At 46.8% G+C, this 20399-nt stretch overlaps 1 protein-coding gene across 1 annotated transcript in view; it reads left to right on the top strand.

Annotated features, from left to right (window-relative positions):
• Positions 1 to 3140: 3140 nt before the first annotated feature.
• LOC135900974 (monocarboxylate transporter 5-like) overlaps positions 3141 to 20399 on the top strand; it is a 31822-nt gene continuing 14563 nt past the window's right edge. Inside the window, exons 1-2 of the mRNA XM_065430600.1 lie at positions 3141 to 3773; positions 15384 to 15527. Of these exons, the coding sequence (XP_065286672.1) occupies positions 3548 to 3773; positions 15384 to 15527 (370 nt within the window). The 5' untranslated portion in view covers positions 3141 to 3547. The remainder of the gene's footprint in view (positions 3774 to 15383; positions 15528 to 20399) is intronic.

The following is a 20399-nucleotide window of genomic DNA, read 5'->3' as shown; positions in this document are numbered from 1 at the left end:
AAAAGATCAAATTTAAATTTACTACCACATGGGGCTCTTTAAACCTACACTTAAATAACGCTGCACGAGCGTTTAGGCCCTCTTCCTTCGACGGAATGCAGCAGCCACAACCAAAAAAAGGGCAACCGCGTCTTCTTTTTGCCCAGCAAGAACGTAACACCCAATGAGCCACGATGGAGGGTTTAATACATCGGTGTTCTGGCAAGCGCAATTCGAGCTGTTGTATTTGCGTGTGGTATAATGGCGCCTAACCAATTGCCACGACTACTCAACTGATGGTCGCATCTTTTTCATAATATTTCTCAGGCAGGCATTCAGAAAGATCGGTAAGTTGCACGATATACTCGAGGTATACATTATTGTTCCTTCGCTTTTCAATAGCATCAATAAGCGATCGGGCAGCTGTATCGCAGGTTTTATAGCAAACGTTGCAATCGGCATCACTACGACATAGTGCCACAAAGGAAACCAACACTGCTTCGACCAAAAAAAAAGTTCTTTATGGCTCAAGAAAACATTGTGCTCATAAGCGCGTGAGCATTCAACCATATGACAACGGTAGCTTTCGTAACTCCATATTCACGCATGGGAATTTCCACTGACCTAGTATGCTTAACGGATAGCTTCCGAGATCGCAGCGCGCAGTGCACCCCAGGATTGCGAAGGCCATGGCTTTGCTCACAGACCCTTAAACATGCAGAAATAATAAAAAAACCTTATTGGGAAATCAGTACCACCACCATCATCATCATCCTGGCTACGCCCACTGCAGAGCAAAGGCCTCTCCTATACTTCTCCAACTACGCCGGTGATGTGCTAATTGTTGCCATGTTGTCCCTGCAAACTTCTTAATCTCATCCGCCCACCTAACTTTCTGCTGCCCCCTGCTGCGCTTCTCTTCCCTTGGAATCCAGTCCGTAACCCTTAATGACCATCGGTTATCTTCCCTCCTCATTACATGTCCTGCCCATGCCCATTTATTTTTCTTGATTTCAACTAAGATGGCATTACCTCCCGTTTGTTCCCTCACCCAATTTTCTCTTTTCTTATCCCTTAACATTACGTCCATCATTCTTATTTCCATAGCTCGTTGCGTCGTCCTCAATTTAAGTAGAACCCTTTTCGTAAGCCTCCAGGTTTCTGCCCCGTCGGTGAGTACTGGTAAGACACAGCTGTTATACACTTTTCTCTAGGGGCATAATGGCAACCTACTGTTCCTGATACGAGAATGCCTGCCAAACGCACCCCAGCCCATTTTTATTCTGATTATTTCAGCCTCATGATCCGGATCCGCGGTCACTACCTGCCCTAAGTAGATGTATTCTCTTACCACTTCCAGTGCCTCGCTACCTGCGTAAACTGCTGTTCTCTTCCGAGACTGTTAAACATTACTTTAGCTTTCTGCAGATTAATTTTTAGACCCGCCTTTCTACTTTGAGTGTCCAGGTCAGTGAGCATGCATTGCAATTGGTCCCCTGAGTTACTAAGCAAGGCAATATCATCAGCGAATCTCAAGTTACTCAGGTATACTCCATTAAATCTTATCCCCAATTTTTCCCAATCCAGGTCTCTAAATACCTCTTGTAAACACGCTGTGAGTAGCATTGGAGAGATCGTATCGCCCTGCCTGATGCACTTCTTTATTGGGATTTCGTTGATTTCTTTATGAAGCACTACGGTGGCTGTGGAGCCGCCATAGATATCTTTCAGTATCTTTACATACGACTCGTCTACACCCTGATTCCATAATGCCTGCATGACTGCTGAGGTTTCGACTGAATCAAACGCTTTCTCTTAATCAATGAAAGCTATATATAAGGGCTGGTTATATTCTGCACATTTCTCTATCAGTTGATTGATAGTGTGAATATGGTCTATTGTTGAGTAGCCTTTACGAAATCCTGCCTAGTCCTTTGCTTGACAGATGTCTCAGGTGTTCCTGAGTCTATTTGCGATTACCTTAGTGAATACTTTGTAGGCAACGGACAGTAAGCTGATCGGTGTATAATTTTTCATGTCTTTGGCGTCCCCTTTCTTATGGTTTGATATTATGTTGGCGTTCTTCTAAGATATCGGTACGCTCAAAGTCATGGGGCATTGCGTATACAGGCTGGCCAGTTTTTCTAGAACAATTTGCCCACCATCAGCAGACCTGCTTTTAGCTGATCCTCCCCAGCTGCCTTCCCCCTTTGCATAGCTCCCAAGGCTTTCTTTACATCTTCCGGCGTTACTTGTGGGATGCCAAATTCCTCTAGACTATTCCCTCTCCCATTATCGTCGTGGGTGCCACTGGTACTCTAAATCTCTATAAATCTCTCTGTAAATCTCTGATAAATCTGTATAGAACCGCTTAGCCACTAGAACTTTCTTATTCATATTAGTAATGATATTGCCAATTCTATTCTAGCTGTAGGGTTAGAGGCTTTCATACATTGCGTGTCTCAATCAGATCTTTCGTATGCTGCGATAGCTTACCGGTATCCTGTCTAACGAAGTTACCACCGACTTCTTTTGCACACTCCTTAATGATGCCCATAAGATTGTCGTTCATTGCTTCAACACAAAGGTCCTTTTCCTGAGTTAAAGCCGAATAGCTTGAACCGGAATTCCTCTATTTTCTCTCTTACGGCTAACTCCCTAATCGGCTTCTTATGTACCAGTTTTTTTACGTTTCCTGCTCAAGTCTAGGCTAATTCGAGATCTTACCATCCTATTTCATTGCTGCGCACCTTGCCCTATTTCATTTCTAGACTCGCCATTCGGGCTCCTGCACGTCCACTTTCGGTTATCCCGCTCGCAGAAGAAGGTATTCATTATCCGCAAATTATTCCGTTCTGCAAACTCTACTAATAGCTCTCCCCTGCTGTTCCTATAACCCATTTTTCCTTCGCTTGTTCCGCTTTTGCTTTTTGCGCCGTACCGCGCTCGCCCCATTATCGCATGTGCCGGCATTGCGGTGTGTATGCCTGCAGGTGGTGACGATAACAGCTCGACTACGTGGAGGGGGATCATAAAATTTTACGCAAGGTTCGTCGTCACGTCATATGCGACATCAATCTGTGCTGCGAGTGACCCAGTGGCTGCGCTCGCTCAGTTTCTCATTGTGTTCTATGAAGGTTCGCCGTACGCATCACGTTATATTGGTGCGCTTTACCGACGGAGTCATTGTAACATTACTAAATATTTTTGAGTACTCAGTGGGACCAAACGTGCGAAGTTCCGAGTCAACAGGGGGGACACCAGCGTCCGTACAACAACTGAGGCGGTGGGTTGAGAGGAGGCATTATTGGAAATTTTCGATGTCACATGGAAGTCTGCTGATACCTTGTAGCGAGAACGTTTATGGCAGCCTGAGAGCTCGGATCCCGATTAATAAGTGGAAAGTGGGCCGCACGTGAGGTTTCCCTGGGTCTACAGAGCCGGTATCGTGGAAGGAAGATAAGAAGAGCAGTTCTGCGTACATGCTGAGGAGAGGCCGTTCCTGCACCTAACTGCAGCGCCACAACCGTTCTCATTCGCCTTTGGTTGACGAAATACGTGGTACGCCATGACTCCTGTTTCTGGACGTTCCGAAGGTCCCGTGGCGACGGCGTGTCCACCCCAGGACAGCTGCTGGAGCATACCTACGGTGGCTATGTGCGCCTCGTTCCTCCTCTGCATGACGCAAACCAGCACGGGCTATTTGTACGTGCTATTCATGGAGAAGTTTCGCGTCAATCGAGAGGTGGCTTCCTGGCCGGAGAGCATCATGATGCTCACGCAGAACCTGGGCGGTAAGGCAAGACAGACTGTGTTTTATTATTGCTCACCTTTTCGCCGCTTTGGATTGAATAACTTTAATGAGAGGTCCTGCGAGCTACGGGACGCAAGGTCCCATAGAGCGGGCTACTCCCACGTTGGGACCGGGAGTTGTAACTCCCTGGCCGCATCGTGGGCTCGCTGGACGGCCCATAGCTGCTCCGCCAGGTCCGTGCTGCGTAATGCTTCTTGTAGCCTGGCGGAGTCTTGATCCTTGTTTGCGTGGGTCCGACCACACGGCCAGAGCAAGTGATGTACGTCTAGTGTGCTATGGAAATTTTCGCAATATGATGTTTTGTATATTTCGCCGCTTAGTACCTGAAAGATTTGCTGAAAGACCAGAGTCGTGTATTCGCTCGAGTTAACACGCGCTGGAAAGATGTTAGGTAGAGTTGTAATTTTAACGTGTGCCAGTTAACGAGAACTTGCCTGGTGGACAAGGGTACGTTAAAGCATTTTGATCAAATATACGTTGCTCAGTGTCATGTCACAGGATGTCATCTGAATCGTGGTTACCACAGCTGCATTCCGAATCGGGTGGGAATTAAAATCGCTCCGGAAAATGCAAATACGTTCATTGTGACGTATTTTCTTCACAGCCCTTAACTTCCGGCGGTTTCAAGGGATAATGTGCAGCCCTGGAACGTCAGATCCCCGCATTTGTTCTCATTTTAAGCAATGCCCACGCTCGATCTACAAATGCCTCGTTCGCTCATCTCTGCACCGTTTACTTGTGCCTTTATGTCGATGATTAACTGCTGGAATAAGTGCATTGTACACTTCATTGATGATCCCTATACGCCAATAAGAACGGTCTGCCCCGGCCTAGCAAAACCTCTTGGAGTAACGCAGGGGCCATAAGTGTTGTATGCGAGACTGTTAATAATACGCTTATAAAAAAGAAATCCGACGCGACATATAATTTTTTTCGTGAAAGCTGTGGCTTCGGCAATTTGGTAAAACATAAGCAAAAAATCAAGAATAAATGTATTCCTTCGTAAGACATTCGTAAAGCTTACGAGGTCAATTCCGAAAGTTTATGCAGTGAGTCAGCAAGAAAAGTCAGAGGGGGCGTAGCGGCACCACTATCTCGCTCACGCCACTCGAAAGTACCAGGTTGACCTCTTCACGAGGTCGGCTGCTGTAACGCAGGCCGTATTTTATGCACTTTCGCTTTTTTCTTGCACTTTCGCTGCAATCGATTTTTAATCTTTGTCGAAATGGCGATCGACGGCAGATGCACCAAAGGATCAATCAAATGTTGCAAAAGTTCCACAAAAGGATGCCCTAAAGGGCATGTTTCAACTGGGTTCAACGCTTTCAGGAAGGCCGTGACCCAAGGACGACGCAAGATTATGACGCCCATCCACCTCGTGTGAAGATGAAAACATCGATCGGGCGCGTTCTCCTGCGCTCTGTGACCACCGAATGATTGTTATGGCTTTTATAGAGTCGTAACACAAGCACTTCGTTTTGGGATGGTCGTCAGATTACGGGATTATCACTAATAGAAATAGAAATGATAAAGATTTTTGTCACGATAGTGCTGATACTGGTCACTTTTTAGCAAAAGTTGCGACGAAAATAATGTACGTTGAATAGACTGGAAAACCTGTATTTACTGAATCAACGAAGAGCTGAAGTCAGACATCAAGGAGTGCAAATAAAAGATTAGTCCACGCCAAAAACTTCACCGACGATTACGATACTCCCTAATGCGAATTTTGAGCGTAGCTCTACAAGTGTTTTCATTTCGCGATACATTAACTGGCGCGCATTCTGTCTCGTGCGGCACGTTGCAAATAGAGCAAAAAAATGTGTGACGCGACTGCCTCGCTAATCGGGGGATCACGAGGGGCAGCACGTGGGTGACGCGTGGGCGCAATTACTTCACAGCAGCCGCCACAGACTGACGTCCGCTTATGCAGCGCTCTGTGATGTGACAATTCGAAATGAAACGACATCACTGTTGAAGCGCTTAACAGGAAAGGACTTCAAAGGATGGTTTCAGTAATGGAAGAAGAAATGGAACCAGTGTATTGTCCTTAATGGGGGTATCTTGAACGTGACTCTGTGGACGCATCTGAAAGTTTGTGCAATTTTTTTTATAAACGTACATGAGCCCCTTCAAATAGCGCGTTGTACCTCCTTATCGTTCGCACAATCACTAATGACGCAGAGTTCAAGCAATAAGCACCACTAGTGTAGATTCGAATGACGACACTTTTCCTCAAGAACCACCTGGCTTCCGTCATGAAGGCGCACTCTCACTTACGAGTCACCGAGTTAGTGAATGTTTGAGTCGGAAAGCGACAGCCGTAGAGAGTGGCTCTTTTCGCGCAGGTCATTGGCTGACTGCAGAATTATCCACCACGGTGGCTGGAAATGAACAACTGCTCAACCACTCAGCGACATATTAAGAAAGCATTACGGAATAATTTCGAAAAAGGTGCTGTCTGTGGGATATAATTCTGCAAAGTCATGCTAGTCTCCTGTGTTCATTATTCTTCGCTATAAGAGCACATAATGCTCACAGTTGGTTTCTTTTCGTTTAGAATTCTCAATGCAATTTCTTTGTTCCCCATCATACAATGCCTTGGCGCTCATTGACCACACTTGATCCTTGCGCAGTTAAACGCTACATATCATAATAATCCCGATCATTTCAAGAATTCCTTATCATCCTTGCGCAATAAAAATTCCCGTAAATCACGCTGGAAACGATACCCTTCTGAATCGTATCTCACACGTCGCGCTTTCTTGTGCCAACATTGGCAGAGGCGCTTCACTCAATGTTTGTTAGTCGTGAACGATGGCATGACCACTGCCAATCGTCAATATCAATGCAAGTTCCACCTTATGCCGTTTGGAGGCAGTTATAAAGCGAGCGCAGCTAGCAGTTCTTCGTTAATTCTGCTTCCGGCAGAGGAAGCGCGTTACCGGATTCCGGAAATATCGACTGACATTGCTGTGCCCGAATTGCCGGAGTTCATGTCAATTTGGACCTTTGAACATGGCGCTGCTAAGCAAGAAATCACTGTATACTGTCCTTTTTGCAGGCGTCGGGCACAAGTCCCTCAACAAATAAATGAAGCACGCTGGTAAGGCTCCATATAAGTGTAGGAAAAATAACTTTTTTTTTGTATAATTGAGGCATCTTGGAAATAGGTCTGGTTTTCGTCATGTAAGCCATCTGTGACCGCTATTCATGTCACAGAAGCTGGAACGCCTTCTAAATTTTGATAGAGTTCCACGCAACTCCATTGACTCGATCGACTACTGTACTCGACGACCGTTGAAGGTGCCCGTGTAGCAGAGAACACTTGACCACTGAGTCGGGCGGCTAGCAGCATAAGGGCCTTCTAAATTGTCATGTAACAGCAGTCTTCCTTCTCTTTAATAGGGCTCACGCTGCCAACAGCCTTGTCATTACAGAAACTTTCTAAAAAACAATCACGTAAGCTAATGTCCACAAGGATTTAACCGAGAACCGTCTCGCCAGGTATAATCGCTGCGCAGCGACTACAGATCTTGCCAATAATGAATAAACAGAAAAGTTACATTTGTTGCCTGCATGGGTACCGCCTTTAGAAAACAGAAAATGGTTATTTGTGGTTTTGTGAACAATGTTCCCCGAGGGCCATTTGAATGTGAATTTCGTCATTGCTTGGTCGGTAACAAGGTTTATAATTTCTGTATGATCACGTAAACATTGAGTGGCACTTACTATAAAAAGAATTATGAGCAAACAACTACGGTTTCTATCTAAGACTGCGTTTAGTATGCTTTGGAAGGTGGTTATTTGCGACCCTTTGTTGTACTTTGGGTTGAAAGTGGTGCTCCTCTTACCACTTTGACTTACCCGCCAGCGGAAGCCAACCGGTACTTCGAGGACCACTTGCTCAAGCATTCGGAACTCCATGCAGGGTCTGCGACAGCCTCTGCTAGTAGGCGCTATGGCTAAAGTTCACAGTTATATTTTAGCAAAGGATCTGGGGACTTTAGCTACGACCACAGGCTCAGCGTCGCAAATGACGTCTGCATCTTCGACAAGTGATGAAGCGTCAAACGACAGCATCTCAAAACGATACCTGTCACAAGAAAGGAATGCGAAAGCACTCGCCTTACAACCGTGCCATCAGGGGATACCAACGCCTGTGGTACCGTACCACCGTGCCACCAGAATGCTTAAAAGTCACAAGCGATCGCGACTTCTTCCCAAAGAGTGCTAAACGCAATAAAAGAAAGTTCACGAGTAAAACGACATGTGGATGGCGGATAGACACATCAGAATAGTGGCTAGCTGGGCTCGTTTTTACGAAAGCGCACTTCAGCAAGTAGCGCAAAAATGGGACACAGAAAAGCGGCGCCCGACACAGATGTGCCCCTTTTCTGTATCCAATTTTTTGCGCTGCTTCCTGAAGGATAATACACTTTATAACTGGTGTGAACAGTATTGCTAGAGTCACTAGTAATTTTACCTGGACCCGCTGTGGAGTGGCTATGGTGCTGGGCTGCTGAGCACGAGGTCGCGGGATTGTATCCCGGCCACGGCAGCTGCATTTCGATGGGGGCTAAATGCGAGAACACCCGTGCACGTTAAAGAACCCCAGGTGGTCGAAATTTCCGCAGTCCTACAATCCGGCGCGCCTCATAATTAGAAAGTGGCTTTGGCACGTAAAACCCAATAATTTAACTTTTTTGAACGCTTTTCTGGTCATTAAACTTCTAGGAGGAAGCTTGATATAGCTCAGAAGCGATACCGGGGAGTAGCATTGAGCTGAACCTCTTCGGACGATGGTCTAATTATACGCAGGTACCACATCTTGGCGCGTTACAGCACGCGAGGCAGCCGCTGCTGCTTTGCAGCAGAAATAGCAACTTGACGGCTACTAGGCGTTTCACAACGCTGCATTACTATAGGAGTGCCTACAGCGACGTTGGAAGTGTCGAACCGATATGGTGCATGAGATGAGGCAGAACGCAAATTGTGAACGTTTGTAGCTGGAAGTTAGCTACACAGCCGAAGCTTTACTAATAGTTGTGCCCACAACGCCCATGCCAACATCGGAAGGTGGAGTGCGGCACTGGCTTCGATGCAGGGTCGATTGAACATAGCATGGCGTGCGCCCACTTGGTTTTGTTCCTTTTGCAGGCGCGCGCACTGCGCATGCTCCAGCCATACCCTGACAGTAAGGTCACGACGATGGCAACGGTGAAAACATGCCTTAAACGTCTGTGTAATTGTTATCGCAATAAAAAAAGGCAGAAAATGTAAGCGCATAAATTCCAGAGCAGTAATTCCCGTCGTTCCTTTTTCTTAGGTGCAGTTAAACATTGACCAGCCATCTTTGCTAATAAAGGCATTTAAAACATCACGAATATCTGGAATTCATTCTTACGAACAGTTCTAGCGTACGCACACTCAATAAAAAATTTCAATGTTTTAATTGCCAAAATCACTATCTGATTATGAGGCACGCCGTAGTGAAGGACTTAGGAAATTTGGACCACCTGAGGTTCTTTAAATTGCACATAAATCTAAGTTCACGGGGAAACTGGCATTTAACCCCCATCGAAATGCGGCCTCCATGGCCGGGATTCAATTCCGCAGCCTCATGCTTAGCTACTCAACACCGTAGTACCATAGCCACTAAGCAACCACGGCGGGTGCAAGCACGTTTTCACTAATAGGCGCGTCAATTTTTTGAAGCGTATGTGACACAAAAACTGCATTAAGGAAGCGACTCTTTAAGTGGTTGTTTACTAAGAACGAAATAATGAATATATATAGGGTTGTGCATAGCGGGTGTCTGCCTTCTGAGCAGGTGCTTGGTGCAGAAATGGTCGACATGTCGGCCACAACACTTGCCATCGTGTCTCGCAGCTGGAGATTAACGTCATCTTTTATTAAACCTTGCTATTATTGGCATTCCTCCCAGCTTCTCCGCAGGAAGTTAACCTTTGTGTGTGGGCTAAGGACATCTGCACCAGGAATTCACGTCGCAAATGTCCACAGGTTAATGCTTGACCGAAAGAATGCGCAGTGGCGGTTCCTCGGCTTGGGTGCAGCGAAAATTTGTTAATCGACTTTTATAGTCAATTAACAGTGACACAAGCCCAATATACGTTGGGGATAACTTCTCTTTGGGCTCACGAGAAATAAACAAAGATACAAACGCCAATCTGGGCATATGTGATGACGCCTGCCCAGATCCGTCCCAGCAGGGAGTATGCCTGACTCCATCGTAATTACGCACTCAAGCCATCAGGAACTAAAAGTTTTGGAGAGAATACACCATAGAGCCCAGCGGCCCAATTGACTGTAGCGCCCCAACTGAGTGGAAGGAGCAATTGGACCCAATTTTCGGTTTCGGCTTTAGGCGGGCGCAATTTGAGCGCTAGTACGTGGCGCTCTAATAGCACAGTATTCTTGATACGAAGGCATCGAATGTCCAATTGAGCGAGAAAAATCAACTTCTCTCGTCTGGGAAACGGAAAAACTACGCCTCAATTCCCATTGGCAGCGACAGGACGCCATAAGCGTGCCTCAACAGAGCACAGCGGGCGAAAAGGTACACCTGCTGCTGTGTTTCCGCGACAGGCGCTGCGTGAGGAGAGAGGGCATCGCCTCGACGTCACGTCGTACTCGCTCTCGGAAGCCTGTGCTTACCGCGCATACCTTGTCCGCCCAAACTATAGTCTGCGTTCTAACTGCTTCTTTGTAATCGTTATATAGAAATAATTGCGTAAAAAGAAAAAAAAAATAATTCGAAGGAAAACACGTTGGCGGCAGTCAGTCCCGAACCTAGGACCCCACACTCCGAAACCGAGTGTCTTACCCATGTTCACTGTATTTGCGTTTGACCTATATGTCCATATTTTTGCTTTCAGCAACTGAAATTGCTTTCTTGCGGTGCCTATTTTGTTTCAACAACACATTCACTTACTCCTTTCTATGAGACCTCGCAGCGCTGGCAGATGCGATTGCAAAACGGAACACATCTTAGAACTTGACCATCGAGTATAAACGTTTGCGTTGTCAATGTTACTTGTACTTTTCCGGGGCCAAGCAGCTAAAGAAACTCGAAGAACTGCTCAGCGGCGTTGAGTTGGACATTATTGCTGTCGCATTATGAACTCATAAGAAGTGCTCAGGTGTCCTTTAAGTTTTGTTGTTTTTACTGCATCGACTCATACTGTTTAACCACGTGCCGTTGAGGTGCGGAAAGTTGCTCTTTTTTAGTTTTGCAAAATGTGAAAATATGGACGCTTGCGACTGCTGTTTACAACACATCATAAAAACTGTTCCCTGCCGGACGTGCAGATCGATAAATTAGACGCGAGACGCCTTGTCAACGGAACAAATATTTCTTTTGTTTTAAGCAAATGCAAGAACGAAGCAAAACAGTCGCCATTTTAAGCAGCATGAGGCTGAGTCTTTCAAGTGAAGCAGGTGAAACACTAAGCTCATGTAGGAAATGTCGTATCGACCAAAGTCACTTCCTTAGGCGGCACCGAGATAGAAGCCTCGCTTACGCACTCATCACTAGCGTTGATAATATTTGAGCCTGTGCAATCAGTCTAGAGAACGCACGTAAAACGTTAATTAAGAATGGGTGTTAGAAATTTAGGAACGGACGTTAATTTAGAACAGCTCCGTGTTTTTTATGTAGCTATTAATATAACTGGCACAAGCCGCAGTGCGTGGAGAGATGTGCTAAATCAGGCTTTTTGAGTTCAGACGACAGCACAACGAAGGGCTTGTTGAGGCTACAACATTATTATGCCAGTCTGACCTATATATGTCTAGACAACGACTCTCACTTGCTTCCCTCCACAACCGCTTCGACAAAAGGTCGCATCCTTTCCTGGTTTTGCTGCACTTGAGAACAGAAACTAGACAAGCGCACCAGGGCGGAAAACACGGCGTTCACTCCGTAGCGACACTGTGCGTTTGGATAATTGTTCTCTGCGGTACAGCCAAAAGCGGAAAAAAGGCGTGACTAATTCATGGAGAGATTGCGGAGTGAAACGCCTAAAATCCTTAGTCGGATGTGCAACAGGCTTCGTACGTTCCATGCCTTTGTCATCTGGGAAGCCATATATAGGTCAGACGGGCAGGTGCGTAAAGAAGCATTTGGTGCAGCAGGTTTCTGCAATAAAAAAAACGGACAGGTTCAACCAAGTGTTGATGCTAAAGAAGATAGTGTCGACGTACGTGGTCGTTCAAATAATTCCATGTTTAAAATGCTTCTGATATCTCCATATTTTGTTTCTATTAAATGTTCATGACTCACTTATTTTGCAACTTATTCATATCGTATTTGACGCGCAGTTACGTCGACCGTACCTTGTTAGGTGTCGACTCTTGGGGGACTCTTTTATTTTGCGCGTAATGTTATATCATTAGATGCTCATATTACATTCGTACACATGAATTTCTTTATCAGTCTACTTTTTAGCGTGTACTATGATATTCGCGCCTCCAGCAATTCTCCGCTATTCCTGCTTTTCAGACCCAGCGTCCTCCATCCCAAACTCGGGAAGTTCGCGCCATCTTGACGAGTGCGCGGTAGTTAAGCTTTATGGGGCATGGCAGTGGCATGCTAGAAGGCGACAGTGACAAAGCACTCGCATCGCACCATTTATAACGTGTCTACGACTAATTATACTGTTTTGCATATAATAATTTTAGTTGGCTACTGATAAGTTTTCGCGACATGGAGAAGTATGTTTTCGTACTATTTTCATGTACATAAGCCATCTACAAGTCGCCTATAACAAATCATTTTGTAACAAGACAACAATATTAGACATACGCCAACCCCGTCTGAAGTCAGCTAAGAAGATATTGTCTTCAAAAATGCTGATGACTAGTTGCGGAGCACTTAGTGAGAGTAGACGGCAGTGTCATAGAGGACTGCTCGGTACAAGGTCAGATATAAAGCGCATGTATTCAAGCGAACACACGAACTAAAACAAGATTATCATGCACCACTCTAAAATCGAAAGCTACATAGCACGGAGTCCTGAATAAACACTCATAGTCGTCAAGGAGGGTAGACTGCTCGGCGCTCTCCCAACACTTGTGATGGGAGTGAAATGAAGTGTCCATCAACATCGTAACCTGAACGTATCTGGTGGACATAAAACAAAACGTTACAGGTGTCTCCTCGTTATCGTTATGAGAACTATGCAAGAATTCAAGCAGCGCAACTTCGTTGCCCTCGGTTGCAAGGGAAGAGTTGTGCTACGGCACGAAAAAATGGTACAAAATAAAGGAAGCGGCAATAGGTCCATGAATTTGTTTCCCAAGGAAGTAAGCGTTAAGATTCAGGTTTAGTTCAGTTGCTCCAATGCCCCACGGCTCACGGTTTTCTTCATACAGCTCAGCGCCACAGTATAGCGAGTCAGCATCATAAATAAACGACTTTCCAAAAGAAGGAAAGTGGCTCGTTCTCGCAAAAGCACTTCTGGACGCACGGATAAAACTGAACTGGGAATGCGCAGTCGGTCGAGTATTGAAGCGACTGTCAGGCGTCATAGTTGGCCCGCACCAGTGGCGACTGAGGGAAGTAGTTTAGTGGGACGAGCTATTGCCATCAAGCCAAAGCCAGTGCTTTAGTTGTGATGGCATTTAGTTGATAGCACCGCTCTTGCCAAAGATGTAATCCGGACGCTCACTCTGGTAAAAAGCTCAAAGTCGTGTCACGGCATTTGTTGGCCTTCAAAACGGCAGTGGTGCAAGGTGCTAGTTGTTCTGGCCGGCACAAATCGGCAAAATGTCAGCGTGTTACAGACAGCTTTTAAAATCTCCTGGCAGCGAGGAAGGCCATTGTGCTTGCTTATTCAAGCTTTTGCTTTACGGGTTGCTCAGCGATGAAGTGCTACGGTAAACCTCCGGCATATTTCAGTTCTTCTACAAAAATCAACTCGCTATGAAGACACCATTTGGCTACATCTGTATCGGTAAGAAAAAGAAACAATGTCAAACAATTACCGAGCACCATGGAGATATAGTGTTGAAACGAAAATATATACATCAACAATGTTCCTGGTTCCACATGATCAGGCATAAATGTTTTCGTCATATGGCACAAGTAAAAATACAAAATTATGCACATTTGGCCCCTAATAATCAGGCGCTACATTCTGCGAGTTTATTCATAGTACCTCTTCTTTTAAGGAAGAAAATGAAACCATATTGCGCAGCCGCCGCGTCCTCAGTCGAGGCACTGTAGTGTGATCGACTGTGGAGCAATAGATAGGAGTAAAGTTTTCGCTCGCACGGTAAGAAGAATGCTTCGTTCGGCTTTCATGACGTTCGCATCCTCACAACTGCGTCTTGGGCTAGCACTAAACACCTCGGGTGTTGAAGCCAAACACCGTTTCTAACCGGACCACGAACGAGCATGTGAACTAGTTTTGTAGACTGAGCTTCAGGCGCGGGCGGCTGGAATGTAGACAAAAGAACCGTTCAATGACGTCGTTGATGGGTTCGCACTCACACTTATTCAGCAACAATGCCATAGCGCAGTGCATGTTGTCCCCCGCGAGGCGCGCAATAGTAGGTATTCCTTCTTAAGTGCAGAAGAAAGTAGACTATCATGACTTGCTCTGGTAGTGTGGAACAAGCGAAGAAGGCATTGCGATGACGACGTGTTTTGTGCGAAAGTGCAGATGACAGTGGCGCAAAGGGGCAATCAGCATAACCTGACACCCAACACTACGGAACTCAGGTAGCATGAAGCAGTTCTGTTAGCGCACGGCTTATTCCTACGAGTGAGTAGGGCACCTATAAAAGTCTACGTTGCAAGCTTAAATGCCGGACAGCAGAAATATTTAGCGTTAAGTAGCTACTGCCTTCCGTAAGCTTTTGAGTGGATGTGGTACGCTTCGGCAGTTTCAGTGAAAACTCGTCCGGTTTTCATAGCAGTTTTGGCTATTCACTCGCTTGGTGGAGTGCGTAGATATATGCCCCAATGAGCACAAATTGCCGATTAAAAGAAAAAAAAAAGAGAATCGCCCAACTCCACCTCCCAACCTTGGGTGCTCGACATGGGAATCCAGCGCAATGCCATAAAGCCTAGAACCTACAAGAAAAGAAAACAATTGGTGGCACGGACGCTGTGCCTATCAAGGGCAGGCGTTTCGCAGCCACCTGTGCGCTCTGACAAGCGCCTCTTTCCGCGCTCGCCGAAGGGCACTAGTTTGTTCTGTCATGTGTAGCATCCAGGCCAATGTCGCTCCGAACACAACACATCGAGCGTTCCTATGCAGCTGTAAAACAGGAGCGACAGATGCCGAGTTTGCACTCACAAAAAAAAATTAGTGAGAAGCGACGCAAATGGCGCACATCGGCATTCTGAACTTACCGCTGTTTTTGGAAGCATTGGATAAAATTTAACGTGTGTGTGCGTGCGTGTGTGTTTGTGGGGGGGGGGGGCGAGGCGTTCGGGTGGTGCAGTAACGCACGTCTTTATGTTGTCATCTGGAGGAGTGAAAAGGAGCGATCAGAGCTTAGCAGTACTATTTTTTTCTGTTTTTCCTTTTGCAAACCATTCTTCTCTTCTTTTACTCAGGATTCGTGGTCACGGTGCTCTACAGTAGACTCCCCATCTTCTATGTGACTCTACTGTCGGCTTCTCTCTGCAGCGCTGGGCTCGTCGGCGCCGCATTCGCACCAGATATGAAATGGATGAGCGTCATGCTCGGAGGAATATATGGTAAGGGAGGTCTAAAATTGGTTTATCCACTTCCTCTCCTATTATAGTACCGGAAATGCAGAGAAATGACTCTATCTGTACAGTACTTAGCGTTTTCCCGTCTGACATTTTTTAAGTGAAGTAAAAATTGGTATCGTCACTTTATAGGATAGTGAAGAATAAAACGGTGGCACCATTGTGATTCGCAAACTTAACTGCTTATCGGGTGAACTTGTGCCGGCAAGTAAAAATAGATTGACAGATTTTACTTGCCGAAAGCACGATCTGATTACGAGGCATGCCGTAGTGGGGGACTCATGATTATTTTTGGCACCACCTGAGGTTCCTTAACCTGCACCTAAATCTAAGTACACGGGTGTTATTACTATTCTCTCCCATCGAAATTCGGCCGCCGTGGCTGGGATTTGAGCCCGCGACCTCGTTGATCACAAAACGACTAACGCTCAAGCACAATGACAGCGGCGAAACAAGTGGTGATCGTCGAAATCTGATCTGCAGATATGCAGATCTGACCTGGCCTACGTTCACCCCCTCTACGCCAAGGAATGGTTTACCTCCCGTGCTCCTCTGTGTGGGTTAACCCGACGTGTGCTGGCGAGGCCCTCTACCAGGGAGCCAGTGAGAAAGGGGTTGCCCTGATGGGGAAGGATATAAGAAAGCCAGCGAGCTGTCATGTGGAGTCGCATCTTCTCTGCCATTGCGTGCACGCATGCCGAAAATTTCTCTACTTTCTTTTCTCTTGGAGCAACCAGCTCACCCGTAATTATGTATTAAATTTGTGTTATTTGTTTTTACATCACCTCATCTTCCCTGCCAAACCCTCTCCGATGGTCAACCTTGTTCGAGCTCCAAGCAAGCGCCTTGAATGTCACAAAACTCCGTCCCCACAGAGGGTCATGGCAGGCAAATCCTTCCTTGGTGTAGAGAGGTTGAACGTAGGACACAGGAGAGTAGGATTTGCACATACCGCGTATAACCCCGTTGCACACACCCGACGGACAAGTCTTTTCTTGTTGACAAGCATGACGAAAAGCACGTCATGTCCCAGGCGTTTGGCATCCATTCCATTCATTGCCGCACAAAGTGAACCGTAACCGACTGTCCCGCCGCCGAAAGAGATCCCGATGGGCAGGGGACGACATCCGCTGGCCAGGGCGATGATGCGGTCGGTGCATGTAGGCGTCGTCGGTTGTCGCACAGCCCTCTGGAGCTTGAAACACTGTAGGTGTTCACCAACGAAGATGCCTCGGAAGGGTCTCAGCAGATGCATCAGCAATTTTCCGTTCACAGAATGCGTCAGAAAAACTACGCCGAGGCTCAGCCGCCCAGTCAGCAAGCGCGAAACGAATTCTCGCTAAGCTCCGCCAGGCTTATTTCCCACTCAAAAGTGACAGTTCTAGAGAACTTACAGCAACACTAAATACACACATGAATTTGTTATACGCTTCGCGAGACATGTCTCTACCAAAATAAAGTCCTTGCAATCCCTACCCCAGAAGAAAAAAGGAGGAGGCAAGTTTCATGAAACGTTTGAGGCTGATTCTCGATCTAGGGGCTTCGACTGAAGCCATCGGCACTGTCGTTGACAGTCCACTTTTTATAGCGTACCTCGAAAGAATGCGGCTGTAAAGCGAGACTCCAAGCAGGAGACGGCCATTTTTGGGAGACATTGTCTGCAGCCATTTGAGAGGACAATGATGCGTTTCCATGATGAACCTCGACACCTGCAAAATGGCAAGACAATTTTTGAACAGCCCATACGAAACATGCGCACTCTTTTTCGGTAGCGCTGCACAGCTGTACTCGACTACCGAGTTACCGACTTTCGTAAAAGACGGGATGTTCCTCGTCGCTTTCTCCCTCTCCGCATAGTATTACCCCCATGCTTCGCTCACTCGCGCTGCATTGAAGCAAAAACTCCACGTGTAGTCCGGCGATCTTAGCACGGGCTGACTCGTCAGCGCGCTCTTCAGGGCGATGAAAGAGGATTCCTTTTTATCATGCCAGGGGACACTCTGTGGCTCAGTTTTTCGAAAAGCATCAGTTAGAGCGCTAGCTAGTTCAGAATACCTAAGGATGTACCGCTGATAGTACGCGGTTACCCCTAAGAAAGAATGGACATCGGTCTTTTTGCGAGGCAGCGGCAAATTTCGTATCGCAAGCTCAGAGAGAAGGCGACCGGCCCTGTACGATTACGTGACCGATATAGATTATTTTCGCTAGCGCCATTTGGCATATTGGTGCCTTGATGGTTAAGCCTGCGTCAAGCAAGCGGGCCAACACTGCCCTGGGATGTTTCATATCCTCCGTCCAGGATGTAGAACATATCGCGACACCATCTGAGTAAGGCAAGGCTAACTCCTCCTGTCCACGCAGAACTCTGTTCATAAGGCTTGAAAAATAGTATGGTGAATTTTTCAAACCAAAACTTAGCGCCTTAGGGCAGACCATACCGAGCGAAGATATCAAGGTGGCATATCTGCTATCCCGCACTGTCAGCGGAACCTGCCAGTAGCCTCGAACTAGATCCAATGAAGTAATTAATGGGGCACGACTAACATTCTCGATGCGCTCTTCGATGTTTGGGTATAGGACAAATCTGATCTTTAGTGATCGCGTTTAGCCTGCAGCAATCAACGCAAGGACGAGGATCCCTTCCCGACACTTTAAATAAGATCAAAGGCGAGTTATAATCGCTCTCACAACGCTCGATCACACCTAGAGTAAAAATTTATCCAACGGAGCTTGTATTGGCTCACAAGTGGCGGTCTAGTGGCCATGCAAAAAAAAAAAAAATCAGTTGCTCCCAGAGCAGAGAAGCTGCCGGAAAGGGTGGTTTGATAAGTTGACAGCTGCGCCAGCATCGGAGCGTTAGCCATTAGCAAGGATTCCGCAACGAACCAGAGCCGTTTCGCTTCCGCTAGGGAGGGATACAGCAGGACAGGGTTTCGCGCGTACCTCCGCCGGCTCCGTTTCCGTTCAATTAATTCTCAGAGAACAGATGGGAAGGCCACGTATTTTGCATTCCCCCGAGGAACTGGCAGTGTTCGACCAGCGGCGGCGAGAGCTCGCCTGTGAAGGGGCTCGCCATCGGTACGCCGATCCAGCCGTTAGAGTCGCCCGAGCCCAGGCAGGAACCGACAGGAACGACAGGAACGGAATCCGACAGGAACCGACAGGAACGACAGGAATCCGACAGGAACGAGGCGATCTCACGCTGAGGAAGGGAGGCCGACGCAATCCGGCACCGTTACATGTGGGTTACTTAACCATGACGAAGGTCAGGTGCATGCTGGATAAGCTTCGCTTTCCCCCATTTACCGGTAGGGAAAAGGTTCGTAATTTTTTTTTACTTCCTCATCCATAATCTCATGTTTGTGCGGTGAAACTCGATATGCCTTTGAACGTACCGGCTCCGTAGAGGTGAGCTCGATGTCGGGTGTAAGAACCGATGTCCTTTCTGGCCTATCTACTAACAAGTCCTGAAATTCTTGCAGGATTTCCTGGAATTCCGTTATTTGTTCAGGCTACAGCTGCGCTTTAGAGACTAGTTCCCTAATTAGTTGTTCCCTAGCCTCTTCGTTAGTGTCTCACACGAGTCCCAGAAGCTCTACCGGAATCTTTTCGGGAATATTCACCCGTGCAATAGCTTCGTTTGTGTTGCTTCAGATGTTCCGCTGGCTGGGGTCCTTGTTTTTCTCGGACTTCGAGGCTGAACTTTGTATCTCTGACAGCCGCTGTAGGCCTTACGACTAGGCGCTACAAACACATCTGGCGACTGCTGTTCCATTAACTCGGCTGTTACCACTAACGGGATCTCTGCCTGCGCGGATACAATCTCCTGCGGTTCCAACGCGGACGCATTCTCGAAAGAACGCAGGCTCTCTCAGGTTCCGAATAGCCATCCACCTCAGTTAGTGTACTTTCCGCGACTGTTTCACAGCTCACTAGCTTTAGATCTCGTTAGTGCCATCCTGCTACCCTCCCCGGATGTAAGCCATTTCTAGCTCAGAATTTGATGGTACATATTTCAGAACAGATAGTAGAGCTGAGGAAGACTAAGCGATACGACAGCTTCCGTCTCAGGTGTGCCTAAAGGATCCTTAATAGACATCTTTGCGACAGAAAGACATGCACTGTGAGCTTCTACAGCTTGTTTAATCCAGGCGCATTCAACCGTGAACATCTCAGGTTCCACATAAGAGCTATGAACCACGTCTACAGTAGCTGCGGAGTAGCGTAGTGCGCGACGTGGTTTCCCGTTTTCCTCAGGGTCGCGCATGCACAGTTCCAGCAGCTTCATGATCTCGACATTGCAACCGACCGATAAAAACACTACCTTTGCCTTGTTACATTACGCAGAAATGTGCTATGGTTTGTGACCGTTGTAGCAAAGAAACTATTTCCTTGCTTCCAATTTCTTTTACTGCTCTGCCTTAACTTCAAAGGTCGCTTCCAACCAGGAAATACCACATTTTGAGGTACCCTCAATCATAAGGTCGTGCTTTATTTTTTTCAGCCTGGAGTTCGGCCTGCCTGCCTGAAATTAGGAAAGCCTTTTCGACCGTTGCTGACTTCGCGAGCCAGACGCGTCTCAAATTCCTGTTTTAGTTCAGCGGCACTGGCTATCGTGGTAACTTCAGACCTATTTTGAACCCTGCACTTCGCGTTCCGAGGTAACCGCTTGTAAAATTGTTCAAGTGCAAAGCTCTAAACAACCTTCGCGTGATCACCATAGGCTTTTTGTGCCTTGAGCCAGTCCTCTATGTTTTACGTCAGCTTATATGGAAATTCTGTATAGGTCTCATTCCTAGCCTTTCAATTTCGCAGAACTTCCGCGGAACACTTCCACTGGCAGCCTATACATTCCTC

Source organism: Dermacentor albipictus, chromosome 2, assembly GCF_038994185.2.
Source record: "Dermacentor albipictus isolate Rhodes 1998 colony chromosome 2, USDA_Dalb.pri_finalv2, whole genome shotgun sequence".
Classification (NCBI taxonomy): domain Eukaryota; kingdom Metazoa; phylum Arthropoda; class Arachnida; order Ixodida; family Ixodidae; genus Dermacentor; species Dermacentor albipictus.
This window is presented reverse-complemented; position numbering and strand designations above follow the sequence as displayed.